Source organism: Annulohypoxylon truncatum (assembly GCF_022578515.1).
Source record: "Annulohypoxylon truncatum strain CBS 140777 unplaced genomic scaffold F4807scaffold_5, whole genome shotgun sequence".
Classification (NCBI taxonomy): domain Eukaryota; kingdom Fungi; phylum Ascomycota; class Sordariomycetes; order Xylariales; family Hypoxylaceae; genus Annulohypoxylon; species Annulohypoxylon truncatum.
In genome coordinates this window covers 487012-499317 of record NW_025953791.1, presented here as the reverse complement: position 1 = coordinate 499317, position 12306 = coordinate 487012, and the positions used below count along the sequence as shown (strand labels likewise).

Sequence of the window (12306 nt, the reverse complement as noted above, 5' to 3'; positions counted from 1 at the left end):
TATTTCCATGCGACAGCCTACGATATTGGAGATATTCAATAAGACTATAAAGTGGACAAGGCACGGTGTGAGCTTCGCCATGTTAATATTACTTTGAACAGCCCATTCTTCAAATTGACGACGAGAATCAACTGGTTCTACAGAGCTTGAGCCTCGAAAGTCAAGCCGACGTTTCGCGATATGGTTTATTCGGCTTCCTGCCGGTGTCTCAGCTCAGGTTGTCTTACATCACACAATTATCACTTTCAAGGCTGATCGCATAGGTTTATCAAAATTCCGCTCAATCAAAAAGTAATTCGCTATATATAAGTCTCTTCTAGAAAGGAATATTATCAGTGCTCGGGCTCGTCTGGCCCCCTCGGCACAGTGTGATCGACAGCCCATTGCCGGATGCTGTCGAAGTTCCTGCAAGTGTGCGGTGTGCTGTAGTTCGGCCACGGATCTCCATCGTTAAAGGGAAAGTGGAAACTGAATACACCAATGTCGCCCTGGCACATGACGAATTGTCGCAGCGCGTCAATGCAGTGATCGAGATGACCCGTTAGATCCGGGGGCGGTGCAGATGTGTCCCCTCCTAGAGGCGCATAGTAGTCTTTATAGACGTTCTGTCGTAATAGGTTTAAGCAGTGTAATTGGTGGAACACCTCGACGGCGACTCGATAACCCGGTTTCCCGTTTGGATCGGTGATGGCTAGAGAGCTATCGGGATCTAGACCCAAATTTATCATCTCTTCGCGAGATATCATTGTGTCGCCAACTAATATTGATGTTAGACTTTATATTATTCATATTTCGTTCAGTATACTTGGACGTACTGGCTGAAATTTCATCCCATCTTGCGTCCACGTCATCGCCTTTGCCAATGAATGGGCCTTCTGCTATTGGCGGCAGATCGAAGTGCTGTGTTTCGTACTTGACTGCACTAGCGGCCGGTGCTGTCAACATTATTAGCTTGCAGCCCGTTTAGTAAATAATTGGCCTCTCTTTAACATACACCACGCCGAGTATTTCTTCGTGTAGTCCGAGTCTGTGATTTTCGAAGTTTTTGTACAGAAGGATAGGGCAAAGAATGTTAAAGAGATCGATAAAAGAACGGCATGGCATAGCCAAGCCCAATGCGGACTTAACCTTCGCAGGCGGTCTGGTATTGATTCGATGCCTCTGGCCTCCGTCCACTTCTCATCTAATCCTTCCTCCTTAGCAAGGAAAGGCTCCTCGTCTAGAGGGTCTAGAGTGACTGAGCGATACGACTTCCCCATTTTGATTGAGCAGGATTGATGTAAAAAAGCACACCTGGTGCAGCGAAGAAACGAAACGAAAGGTAAGAATTACACCCTACATAGGACGAAATCGCCAGAAAAGAAGAGGAAGAAGGATATAGGCGAGATTGTCATGGTTATAAGAGAACGCCATTCTTCAGCCCTGTCCAGGGTCAATAGGTCATAGCAAGTCGCTACGGGTTGCACGCCAAGCGTAATCCACGAAACGATCCTCGATATGTGTGGAGGATCATCGTTGATTGGCAATTAACAAGAGATTCAACTATCCATCACGAATGTTACAGCATCAGTGTCTCAGGACGCCTCAGAGTGTGTCATGGTCGCGCTTAACACCAAGAAGAGCGTGGGCTTCAGGGGTATATTGCCATTTTTGGCCAGGTATTATAGTAGAAGGGTCTCCTAGGTCGTCATGTAACAGGGGGTATGAAACTCGTGAAATTGTACTGAAGCTTTATACGAGTTACAGTATGTGAATGATGAACAGTCATATATTCAATAGTTATAAGAATAGTTATAAGCCTCGATATATAGTCGAGATATAATGCATTTTATCACGATCTAGCAGAGCTCAGATAGACGATGTCAAAGGTAATCGATTTGAATATCATTCTCCAGTCTTTGATTTTCATGATGAACAGATCAGAACTAGGGTCGTTTGTTAGTGGAATCAGCCTTGTTTCAGCTTGGACTCGAAACGTCAGGATTAAGCGATTATGTAAATACAGGGGTTATGCAACCACTTCTACATAGTCTTCACTTGTGAATTTCTCAAGACTCAATGGATGCATTCTTGCTACTAGTAATTACGTGCGCCCAGAAATTGAAGACGATCATAGTGACCAATATATATTATAAGCTACTAACTAGCACCTAAGGGTTGTAATTGCCAATTGAATTGAAAGGAAAGCATCCATATTACTAAGTTCTCACACCGGGCTCTGTAAGTCAAAATCGTAGTTCAGGGACCAACTGCCCAGATGCCAACCCACACTTAGAAGGACCCAGCTGGAAGGAACCAATATGCAGCTAAGAACCATATATTTTTGCGGTTTTGGCTAGGCAAACTAGAAAAATGTTAATCTTGGATTCCAAACTTACGTTCACTTCAACCCGCCTCAAAAGTCGAAAGATTTCATTTCGGCAATAGAACTGAGCCATGTTTTCAGCATTGCAGCATCAACCAGCCTTGGTGGGGTTTTACACAATTGCTAATGTCTCGACCTCGATCATCATACGATAGGCATGACCCGACTGACCACTATGGTTTGACGCAACGTACGATAAGACATCTCAGTCTCAAGTCTTCTACCGACTTTAAGCCTCACTGGTGATCGTCCAAAAAGGAGACTGAAGGCACTGTATTCGAACGTCTCCCAACCCTCTTGATTTTAGTCGAAAGGAGTCGCATCTCACTTGCTGTCGAGATAATAATATGATGATCGAGAAGAGACAACAGGATGCATCGAACATACAAATCTCCTCCGAAAACACCGACAGAAGGATTCAACTGTGATCGATGCTTCTTGACAGAGAACTTCGTCGCAATCGTGCGCAGGCCGTAACGTTCTTCATTGACTAATGATTTGTCTTTTTTTGAAGACTCGGCCTGGCACGATGAAATTTCGTCCGAGAAAGTCTGATCATTGAGAAACTTGCTTCTTATTTAAATATCTATTAAGCTCTAAAATAAGCAACATGCAAGCTAATGCAAGAATAGTGACGCCATCGTCAAATTTGCCACATACTCGGGAGAGGCAGGGACCGATACTCCGGACCAGGCAGGGCAGAGCAGAGCAGAGCGTCGATACATATCTTGCCAAAGTAAGCCCGAGAACGAACCCAAGTTCATTCAATCCTGAGGGGGATGGAATTCGGAGTTTATAGACGCTGCGGATGACACGTTAAGCTCTAACGTTACTTAGATCTTATTTCATCATCTCGCCTCTTTTCCTGGGCTATTTATTAGGCCAACTACGCACGTGTACGCCTGCTCGAAACGGCGCTCGGGAATTTTGGTGCCATGGGGCAAAATACGATAGCTTAATAGCTTGGAGATCTCGTCCTCATGAACCTTATTTTCTGACCCCAATTAACGTACGCTTACCTCACTAGCCGCCTGCATCGGGAAGTTTACAGTTCCAGAGACCTTGTGGCGGCTAACTCAGTGTTTAGGTAGGTAATTAGCCGCTGTTCGCCAAAGGTACCTACATATCAGGTATCAACCACCGGCGGTGAATGGGGGAAAGCGGTTCGGGCCAAGTTGATACTCAGTCGATGTGGACAGCCGTAATTCTCTGCATCGGGCCGGGCGATAGTGCTTCTGCTTACCCCATAGGTAGGTCGACGCCGACAAAGAGGCGAAGAACGGAGTTTTATCCTCCGTATAAGAGGTGGCCATTTCACAGTCAAAGGAAGGATGGAAGGATCAAGCCGACGTGTTCTGGTGTTGGTGAAGGACCGAATTACTCCCCGGATTGGTATGTACCATGAATCTGGTCGAAAGGATCAAACTTGGCCAAACACTCGGGATTCTTATGCAAGTCATGTTATGGGGCAGAGATGAGATAATAATTGATGGCATATATTGGTACATTGTCCGCCGCACGTAAGACGTTGGATGCAATGTCCGGTGATATATTGAGGGGGAAGTTTCCATCAAATCGGGCAGATGTAGTAATCTGCGAAGCGGCTTATATCCGCGCTCATGCAGTCCGAGATGAACACGTACTATGAGGTACATAAGAGACTAGAATCCGGCATTGTATCGTCGGGGATAATTTGCTTGATATGTGACGTTTCCAATAGTTCCAGGTTGCTGGCTATTTGACATTCGGGTATAGCCTATAGGTGAATTTTGAATGTGATAGGGTTAGTAACGAGACCATTGATGACCACCTAGCATGTAAAGTGAGATCTATAATTTCCAACTAGGGGCGAAATATAAGATTTCGATGTTAGTAAGTACCTAGATATGTAAGTGCTTATTACCTACCTCTTTAAGTTGACTATGCTACGACTGCGGCGTGGACATCCCGTTCAACTCTCCCCAAGAGTTTATTTATGCTTCAACGTTTACCTGGCAAGTTGCTCGTAGATCTGCCGGTTAAAGTATAGCTTTGACTTGGTGCAAGATCTTGCACCTTACGCCTCTAAAGCTTAGCTGGATGGTCCCAGCGTACCATAAGGTTCAGCCGCTGGATCCGGCATCATAATATTACGTATACGATCTAGACTTCTTATAAACAACGAACACACTAATAACAGGTCAAGCCTTCTTGTTCTTTGACTAATAGAATTTCAAGGCTACATCGAGGTGCTTGTTTCGATCAATGTCGTAAAAGTCATCGGTAGGGTTGATTAAACTTGACTATGTATGAGTACCGTTGCGGACGGCGCGGCATGACTTATATTTAGCGATGGCCAAGTTGGGATTCGTGGGTATAAGTAAGTGTACCTAGTGAATATATAACGACTGATTTTATGAATCATGAATCTTGATGCGTAGGATTCTTCTAGGTAACTAACGATATAACGTACTTGCATATTAGGTAGCTAGGCTTGTTGTTCACGTGGGTTAGCGATCGCGTATGAGTAAAACTCTCAGCACAAGCTTGGAAGCAATTGAGACTTAGATGTAATAGCGAGTATGAGCGAAATTTGCGGCAGATTTGGCTTTCATCTGCTGTACATCATAGATAGGTAGCCACAAGGGAAAAAGGAGCGAAGGGACAAGATCAAGGCAAAGCTTTAACTTGGGATTCTGACTTAAATACTTCAAATTATTTCAGGGCGATACATTTGTTACTATGACGAAATTTTGCATGTCATAGAAACATACCTTAAGGCTTACTTTACACAAGTACATAAATTGCTCATCATTGCCTTATGCGAAGACACATAATCAAGATGTGTGTAGATTTAATTTTCCTCATGCGACTTGATTTCTACCTGCCGCACGCCTGCCCGTCTGCCGTACAAGCGAAGGTTCCTTCCTGGGATTTTACCGAATTTAGGTAAGTTGTGACCCGATAAAACCTTTTGTCGCGCGCCGTCGGTTATGTGGAGTTGGGTTAGACGGTAAGTTTATTATTGGAGATGGGTACCGGCTATAGATACGCCATGCCGTAGTACTGGGGTTAACTCAGCCCCGAGGCGGCGGGAGAGCCCGGAACCTACACGTAACCTTATATTCAACGCTGGTTGGCTGAATGAAATAACGACCTTTAACCAATGAAGCTTTAAAACCACACTAAGGGCCGTACATGGTCTTGTACTTCCAAGCCAGCTATTTCTGATGATGACGATAACAATTCTATTGTATGTACATCTTACAACCGCATTTGTAAAAACTTTTAAACAATTTAGTACATCAACGTCATGGTCCGGGCCATTTTGTCTAGCGAGGAATTGTCACAACGGTTCTCTCTCACAATCTCTTGATATTCAGATATTACCAAACCACTCAGCTACTACTCAGGCTGCCAGGTAGAAAGTAAAACCACCTACATTTTTTAGCGCCTTTATAAGATGCGGCGAAATGGACAGTTTCTATTTAGGCCTCTTGTGTGTAATCTGCAGGCTGATAAGTTGGTCTCTTAATCTTGCGTATTATTGCTCTTTGTGTTCACACCGGAGGTGTTTGGTCTGGAGGTTGTAAAGAACGACTGGAGTTCCAACAACCTAATAAAGCAACTCTAGCTGCTCTTCGAACCAAAATATGGAAGCTTATAGCCTGCCTAAAGCATGTGTACCTAGGTAACCTTAGGTAGGTAGGCCTCCGATCAAGATTCAACCCAGATACGATAAGTACATAGGTACAGTAGCATTGCCGCAAAGTACGTAATCCTGTACTGGGTACCTCAGAAAGGTGGGGGAACTGGTGGCCACGCTCAAAGAGCCGAACCCTTCGAATGTATCTAGTTACTTAGTTCTAGGCTGGGCTCACGCCGACCGTTTACTCACCGACCAGTTCCCACAATTTCTTACATCCTGACCCGAGCTGGATCTATTGCTGGCTCTCTGCTTCCCTATTAAACCCCCCTGTCATCCAACCTCGGGAAAGCAGCACGTACAGTAGTCTTCTCTCCTGTACAAATGTACCGTACCTTGTGGCAAGGTTCTGGATCACCTAGAGACATAAGTACACATATGCAGCATATTGCAGACACGTAGCGCGAGCACAAAAGAGTCGCTGAGACGATGCAACACATCCCAAAAATTGCCTTCGTACGTCTGCATTGCAGCAAAAGCCAAGCCGCACCGTCCCATTTAATGTCCATGTATCATGTACTGTATGTGTGCGGAGAGGTAGTGTATGTGAGTTAGTACTGTATGTAGGTACGTTAGTATGTACCGATGTTTTCGCAGTGTACCTAACCCACTGCGCTTACCAACTTCGGCTAGGTGGGGGCCATCTGCGTACCTAGCTTAGCTTCTTGGCAGCGTGCGCCCCAGTTCCTCCGTGAAATCGCGTTATCCACAATTCTGCACAAACTTTCCAGCCCACAACAGGTGTGCCGCACTAGGTACATGGTGTAGCTTGTACTTCTTAGGCGCGTATCCATCCTAGTCTTAGAGAGTTTAGTTTCCCTTTACTGCTTGCCAATGGATCCCCCATGTCCCCACTTCTATGCAGGTAGCCTTAACCCGACATCCGCTAAAAAAAACCAAGCTGTACCACAAAAGGTAAAAATCCGTCACTATCTGGAGAGTTTGAAAAAAAAAGAAAAAAAAAAAAGGAACCTGTGATGTAGTACCGAAGTGGATTGTGTACATTGGCCCGTTGTCTCCTGCAACCCCCTTGCAACATCCTCACAATCCGTGCATTGCAGGGGTCCGCCGCCCGAACCCACCAGCCATCAGACATACTTTCCACCTTTCCACCTTTCCACATAAAAGGTCATGGTTCTTAATCCAGCTCGTGCCTAGCCTAACCCCCAAGGCCCTGGTCAAACAAATCTGAGTATTACCAACCTTGGGGTCTCCTCTATTCTTTCTACCATCCCTTCTTTTTTTCTTCATCTGTTTTTGTTTCCTCAACACCAACTAAGCTTATCGTGCAGCCTCACCTGAGTCGCCCCATAGCAACACTCCAGCCTATCGCGACTAAGACACAATCGATTATTCACCATTGCGCCTATATTAATTTCGATCACCACATCGCCCTCCTTTCCCACCACCCGACTATGCCCACTGTTGTTTGACGGGACCGTGCTAAGTCTCGTCTCGCTCGTGCAATTGGGTTGTGCGGGTGGGAGTTTTCTCGCGTCTGAGGCCGAATAGGAGTTGCTGGGAGCTTACCGACAAGGTTGAAGCATTACGCGACACTTCACCTACCATCTATTCACGAACAAACCCGCGATAAACGCGAAGTCGCATCACTTGTTGATATAATAACCGTCTAATTTGATCTCGCGATATAATTGCCTGCGCCGTAGTACTATTATCCTACAATGTCTATGTATCCACACCGCGGCATGCCGCAAAATGCGGCGCGTCTGAACGAGCTCCTTGATCAGATCCGAACTGAATTCGATAACCAAGTCCGTATAAACGAAGGATGCGAACAGCAGAGTAAGCCCCCCTACAAAAGTAACCCACATTCTTGACGGATGCAAAGGAATAATTGTAGTTGCTTGTTGCGCTTAATCAAGCCTATCAAACAACGGTCTATTATTGAAGCCTAGCATTTACACATGGTATATTAACTCGTCATTAGTCCAGCAGCAGGTTCAAGAAGCTCAACTCATTCGTGAGAAAGTCTATCAATTAGAGCAGCAGCATATGAATATCAAGGCCAAGTGAGTAAATCTTACAACAGCTGCTCTAAAAATCTTAAGGTTCGTTGCTCACCCCCGCCATTACAGGTACGAGGAGGAGATGGTCATACTCCGTCGTCAACTCGAAGCTGCGCGAGGTGGTGCCCCTCAACCTGCTCTACCTGGGCCACCTCAGCATGGTGGTCCTTCAGCGGGTCCTCCACCCCCTTCGATCGGCATGGGCAACAATCTGTTCAGCGGTATCATGACCGGCCAGGGAGGCCAAGGCGGTGGTCTGCCACCGCAGCCTACCCCCCAAGACCAGGCTCCTCCTGGACCTCAACACCAAATGCCGCAGCCGCCTCCGGGACTCCAAGGACCACCTCCACCTCCGCCGCCCCCTTCACAACAACCCCCTTTCCAACAGCCTTACCAAGGGCCGGCTCCTAACGGATTTCCTGGTCAACCTCCTCAAAGCATTGCTTCACCCGGACCGGGAAAGCGCGGCATCGGCAGACCTCCGGCTGGCGGACCTGCTACTCCACAGATAAACACTCCGATGCCGTATGCTGGACCTGGAGCTTCGCCGCAGGTTGCAAACCACCCGACCCCTGACCACAGAGCTATCCCTCCCCACCCTGGCCCGATGGTGAACAATGCTCTCGGCGACTTGGACGTAGAACGTCTTCCGGCACACGTCAAAAAGACCAAAGACGATTGGTTCGTGATCTTCAACCAGCACGTTCCTCGCATGCTCGACGTTGATCTAGTTCACACACTAAACCACGAAAGTGTCGTGTGTTGTGTAAGATTTAGCCATGATGGCAAGTATGTCGCGACTGGATGTAACAGGTCCGCCCAGATTTACGACGTGGCCACCGGAGAAAAGGTATGTGTCTTACAGGATGAGAATGTCGACATCTCCGGAGACCTCTATATTAGGAGCGTGTGCTTCAGTCCTGACGGCAAGTATCTCGCTACTGGTGCCGAGGACAAGCTCATTCGTGTAAGTCAGCTTCCTTCTATATGTCCCATGCTTGCCCGTCTTACTAAGTCAAATAGGTCTGGGACATCGCCAACCGTACGATTCGAAATACGTTTGCCGGCCACGAGCAGGATATTTACTCGTTGGACTTTGCACGAGATGGGCGAACAATCGCATCCGGAAGCGGCGACAGAACCGTTCGACTCTGGGACATCGAGCACGGTACAAACATGCTTACTCTTTCTATCGAGGACGGCGTCACTACTGTTGCGATTTCTCCAGATACGAAGTATGTAGCCGCTGGGTCCCTAGACAAGAGCGTGCGCGTTTGGGATATCCAACAAGGGTATCTTCTTGAGCGTCTTGAAGGACCCGAAGGCCACAAGGACAGCGTCTATTCCGTTGCTTTCTCTCCCAATGGAAAAGACCTCGTGAGTGGCAGTCTGGACAAGACTATCAAGATGTGGGAGTTGTCGACCCCTCGAGGTGTGTCGAACCCTGGGCCCAAGGGCGGCCGATGCGTCAAGACTTTTGAGGGTCACCGAGTAAGTCTTAAAAAATCGTTCTCTCATATTCTGCCATGCTGACAAGACTAGGATTTCGTGCTTAGCGTTGCTCTCACCCCTGATGCTAACTGGGTCATGTCGGGTTCCAAGGATCGTGGTGTCCAATTCTGGGATCCTCGAACAGGCTTTACCCAGCTGATGCTCCAAGGTCATAAGAACTCAGTTATCTCTGTAGCTCCTAGTCCGACGGGCGGTTACTTTGCGACTGGTTCAGGCGACATGAGAGCGCGCATCTGGTCGTATCGATCAATATCTTAGAGGGAGTCATCGGCAATAGCTCGGCAAGCCCCGACTCAGACGCAGTTGTCAGATAGTCCTAGATCAGAGGCTGCCACCCGGAAGGCCCCACTCCTCTTATGACGTTAATCATCATGGACTATAATGGCCCGATTTTGCCATAAGCAATGGCACCCGCACACGTTGGAGGGTTTTGGTTTAGTATTTAGTTATCCTTGAGGCTCAGGAGAGCTTCAACCCACCCAAAGTATGGTTAATGCAGCCTTTAGGTCTTAGCGCCCCTGTTAATGTGAAGGCACGCTCCTCAGACGATCATGATGGTGTGGATATCAGGTGTACTTGGAGAGAACGGGGCAAAACGTTTTTTTGTAACGGTCTCAGTTGGCTGGCGAGGCTTAGAGGGCGCGGTCTTAATCTCAAGTGTTAACAGCAAACGTGTAGCCTGTGTCATTAGTATTGCTCAAAGAATTTTGCTAGTAATTGAAGAGTGATAAATCCAACCGAGAAGGCCTTAAAATGGATATGTATATATATGTATATTTTCCACGATGTTAAACCATCACGATTTCAGTAGCTATGAGTAGTAGACCAGCAGCTCTATCCGGTTCTTAGTTCAAAATAGACCCTTGAAGAGATTGTCGAATTCATCACCGCCCTTTTTGGCCTTCTTTTTCTTGGGTGGCTTCAAGGCCTCCTTACTAGATGCGTTGCCTATTTCCTTAGTCTTGCCTTTGGAAACTATACCGCGTTGTTTCTCCGTAGGTGTAGCATCATTATCGTGGTCCGCGTTCTTTCTAGCACTGCTAGGAACATTAGGAGATCTGGCCTGATCTCCCTCTTTGAATTGTGTATTCTTTCGCCGCAGCTTCTCGGCTCTTGCCACCTCATCTCGCGAGATCACGGCGCCCCCTTTTTGGCTAGGCATCTCCGGGGGCAGCTCTTTATTAATTGAGCTGCTAGACTCTTTGCCGGCTCCGGTGGCGTCAACAAGCTCGCACGTTGGCAAATTGCTACTGTCTCCTTCTGCGGTCGTCGCCACCGCCTCTCCTATCAGCTGGATGCAGGTCGCGTTCACCTGCGCCAGCGCGCTGAGCAGCACGATGCCTAGCGTCGCGAACTGGTTGTCTGCCGTCAGGTGCGAGAAGGCGCTATTCATAGTCCATTAGCAACCCTCACAATGTAATATTCGAAGCAGCTGTGTAGTCAGGTAGGTAGGTAAGTAGTTGTGGAATATTAAGTCAACATACAGATAGCATTTCGGAACCAATACGTCTCGCAACCACTTCACGTGACCGCGCGCCTTCCTCTCCGCGCGGTCTTCGCTGCTGTCCTCGCCGCGCTTGCGCTTCTTGTTCTTCTTCGACTTGGCGGCGGTGGCAGCAGCACCGTCGAAGAGCTCGTCGACTAGCTTGTCGACGTGCCGCCGCAGCATGCCGAAGGGGGCCCACCACGCGGCGCGCCGGTGCTGGTTCCGGTTGCGGTGGTTGAAGCCCCGGAGGACGGGCTGCAGCGGCTGTAGCTTGTCTAGCGCTTCTTCGTACTCGTTGTTGTTGGTGGTGGTGTTGGCGGGTTTGTCGCTGCTAGGGCCGCCTACAGCGGCGGCACTGCTCTGCAATATGGGAGCGGGGGGCATTACATCGTTTCGTGGAATTACGGTATGTAGATGTTTCTTGAGAGAGTGAAGGATGTGGTGAAGCTTTTTATTGTGTGGCTAATAAAAATATTTAGACAGTCAGGTATGGGCCTTGGTGAGATGGAATATCAGACTGTCTGATTAGCGTAACTGGGCTGTATGGATAGAATAAGTGGGGTCCTATTAGTAGCGTTAAAATGATTGGACAATAGCTCTGTGGTTGCACAAAGCCAATCTCACGCCCAGTTGCCCCTTTAAGAAATCGGCCGCCGTATGACGGTGAAGACTTCACTTCGTCTTATGAAACTTGAGGAGCTTTCAATTGGCACGATTCCCATGAGCTGTATATTATCATATCGTTGAACAACTTCGATTTTGTTACAGTTAGGTATCTCCAACTCATCAACAAACCCCTAATGCACCTTGACGAGACTCAGAGAGAGCTGTAGTCCATCAAACTGGGAACCTTGCACAATGGCAAGAGAAACATGAATTCGGATTGAAAAGTACAGTTAAATGATGTATATCTATGCAGACAATCACCTCGAGTTATCCGAACTCGACTACGCGTTCATATTTGCTTGCAATGATTGACAGGACAACCGAGTTCTCTATGAAATAATGACTATCACTTATTTTCATAGTGACAAGGACACTTTCACGTTCCCACGATATTGGGGGTTTCCTTCTATTGCTGATTTCAGAGCATGCTGCCAATACCTGGGATGTTCTGATACTGTCCCGGCATTCCTCAAAGCACGGTCTCTGGTTCACCTTATTTCTCACGCCACGTAGTATCACGACGGTCTTCTACCTACTCATGATATAAACGTACAGTGAGTCCAGT

At 47.3% G+C, this 12306-nt stretch overlaps 3 protein-coding genes across 3 annotated transcripts; 1 reads left to right on the top strand and 2 right to left on the bottom strand.

Moving 5' to 3' along the window:
• Nucleotides 1-163: 163 nt before the first annotated feature.
• Nucleotides 164-1407, bottom strand: F4807DRAFT_307437 (uncharacterized protein). The gene is made up of 3 exons (XM_047995001.1): nt 995-1407; nt 816-935; nt 164-757 (listed from the first exon to the last, which is right to left on the bottom strand). The coding sequence occupies exons 1-3, from the start codon at nt 1257-1259 to the stop codon at nt 333-335; spliced, it is 810 nt and encodes a 269-aa protein (XP_047857506.1). The 5' UTR covers nt 1260-1407; the 3' UTR covers nt 164-332.
• A 5815-nt stretch (nt 1408-7222) lies between these two features.
• Nucleotides 7223-10334, top strand: F4807DRAFT_412441 (WD40-repeat-containing domain protein). The gene is made up of 5 exons (XM_047996779.1): nt 7223-7853; nt 7999-8080; nt 8147-9044; nt 9101-9568; nt 9620-10334. The coding sequence occupies exons 1-5, from the start codon at nt 7733-7735 to the stop codon at nt 9845-9847; spliced, it is 1797 nt and encodes a 598-aa protein (XP_047857505.1). The 5' UTR covers nt 7223-7732; the 3' UTR covers nt 9848-10334.
• F4807DRAFT_412437 (uncharacterized protein) lies at nt 10335-11769 on the bottom strand. Its single transcript, XM_047996778.1, has 3 exons — nt 11555-11769; nt 11074-11481; nt 10335-10974 (listed from the first exon to the last, which is right to left on the bottom strand). Exons 2-3 carry the CDS (start codon nt 11457-11459, stop codon nt 10440-10442), a joined length of 921 nt encoding a protein of 306 aa, XP_047857504.1. The 5' UTR covers nt 11460-11481; nt 11555-11769; the 3' UTR covers nt 10335-10439.
• Nucleotides 11770-12306: the final 537 nt, after the last annotated feature.

What these genes read in the sequence shown, in the direction of transcription:
- F4807DRAFT_412441 (XM_047996779.1), top strand. Translation starts at nt 7,733, where the DNA reads ATGTCTATGTATCCACACCGCGGCATGCCGCAAAATGCGGCGCGTCTG. An exon ending in CATATGAATATCAAGGCCAA is followed by an intron (nt 8,081 to 8,146) that starts GTGAGTAAATCT and finishes CCGCCATTACAG; the next exon opens with GTACGAGGAGGAGATGGTCA. An exon ending in AGACTTTTGAGGGTCACCGA is followed by an intron (nt 9,569 to 9,619) that starts GTAAGTCTTAAA and finishes TGACAAGACTAG; the next exon opens with GATTTCGTGCTTAGCGTTGC.
- F4807DRAFT_412437 (XM_047996778.1), bottom strand. Translation starts at nt 11,459, where the DNA reads ATGCCCCCCGCTCCCATATTGCAGAGCAGTGCCGCCGCTGTAGGCGGC. An exon ending in TTGGTTCCGAAATGCTATCT is followed by an intron (nt 10,975 to 11,073) that starts GTATGTTGACTT and finishes GACTATGAATAG; the next exon opens with CGCCTTCTCGCACCTGACGG.
- F4807DRAFT_307437 (XM_047995001.1), bottom strand. Translation starts at nt 1,259, where the DNA reads ATGGGGAAGTCGTATCGCTCAGTCACTCTAGACCCTCTAGACGAGGAG. An exon ending in GAAGAAATACTCGGCGTGGT is followed by an intron (nt 936 to 994) that starts GTATGTTAAAGA and finishes TAATGTTGACAG; the next exon opens with CACCGGCCGCTAGTGCAGTC. An exon ending in ATGGGATGAAATTTCAGCCA is followed by an intron (nt 758 to 815) that starts GTACGTCCAAGT and finishes CATCAATATTAG; the next exon opens with TTGGCGACACAATGATATCT.